A 1388-nucleotide genomic window follows, 5' to 3' on the forward strand; every position below is an offset into this window, starting at 1 on the left:
CCAGAGGGGGGCCCCGGTGACCCGCGTCCGGGCGAGGGATATGTTACATATAACATGTTACATGTAACTTAACATGTAACATATAACATAACATGTAGCATGCTACATATAACATACAACTATGTTTACTCATGGCATTTTATATGTTACATATAACATAACATTATGTATTGTACCATTTAACATGTTTACTTATAGCATGTTATATGTAACATATAACATGTAACATATAACATGTAACATATAACATGTTAATGTAACTTAACATGTAACATATAACATGTTACATGTAACTTAACATGTAACATGTAACATATAACATGTAACATGTTACATGTTATATGTTACATGTAACTTAACATATAACATGTTACATGTTATATGTTATATATGTTTTATGTTATATGTTAAGTTACATGTAACATGTAACTTAACATGTAACATATAACATGTTACATGTAACATGTTACATGTAACATGTTACATGTTATATGTTACATGTTAATGTCCTTTGATGCTCTGACTGTTGCTTTAACATCTTCCTGATCCCCTGCGTCCTGTAAACAGGACCAGGTTGTAAACAATCAGGTGATAATGAAGTGCCTGTCTGTGTGTGTGTTTACTTATCTGTCTGTTAGTAAAACTTCTCATGAACCAGTGGACCATCAGTGAATAAACATCTGTTAAAGAGAATCAACTTTAAACACAAACAGCTCCATCTCAGTCAGGTTTAGTGATATGGACCTGACGTGGGTTGAACTGAATGTTATCTTCTTGTTTCTGCAGCTTCTCTGAAAGCAGATCGCGACGAACTCAACAAGAAAGCTGTGACAGCTTTGAGCAAGTAAATGATGTTTTTATAAAATATCTTTTTAGTTGTTCCACACATGCAGAGTTATCATCATCAGTAAAGCTGTGACAGGTGACACAACCACCTGTAGACTCTATGAAACAAGATGTTTGAATAAAAAGTGAACATTGAAGTCAATAATGTTGGTTTTAGAGCTCACTCATTAGACCCTGATGATGCTCAGATCTCCATGTACCTGGCTCTGCAGCTGGCTCTGGTTCGTCAGGTAGGATACAGATCAGCTCTCTTCTTAGTGAAAACTCTTTTTAAATCTGAAGCCAACATCGGTTTGTATCTTGCAGGTCTCAGCAGCAATGGAGCCTCTTCAGGCAGCTCTATCAGTGCGGGCCGATGATTTACATTCTCTGCACCTGCTGAGCCTGTTGCTGAGTGCACAGAAGCATCACCGTCACGCCATGGACACGCTCAGCCTGGCCCTCAGCCAACATCCTGACAACTTCAAGTAAACCTGCTGCATCCTTTCACTCATGCACCCAACAGAAAAAGGGTTCAATCATATATATATATATATATATAT

At 37.2% G+C, this 1388-nt stretch overlaps 1 protein-coding gene across 1 annotated transcript in view; it reads left to right on the forward strand.

Annotated features, from left to right (window-relative positions):
* ttc7a (tetratricopeptide repeat domain 7A) overlaps positions 1–1388 on the forward strand; it is a gene marked incomplete at both ends in the record, with an annotated part of 14069 nt that overhangs the window by 5444 nt on the left and 7237 nt on the right. Inside the window, 3 exon segments of the mRNA XM_014021179.1 lie at positions 787–844; positions 1004–1076; positions 1153–1313. Of these exon segments, the coding sequence (XP_013876633.1) occupies positions 787–844; positions 1004–1076; positions 1153–1313 (292 nt within the window).

Source organism: Austrofundulus limnaeus, unplaced genomic scaffold (genome assembly GCF_001266775.1).
Source record: "Austrofundulus limnaeus strain Quisiro unplaced genomic scaffold, Austrofundulus_limnaeus-1.0 Scaffold280, whole genome shotgun sequence".
Taxonomy (NCBI): Eukaryota; Metazoa; Chordata; class Actinopteri; order Cyprinodontiformes; family Rivulidae; genus Austrofundulus; species Austrofundulus limnaeus.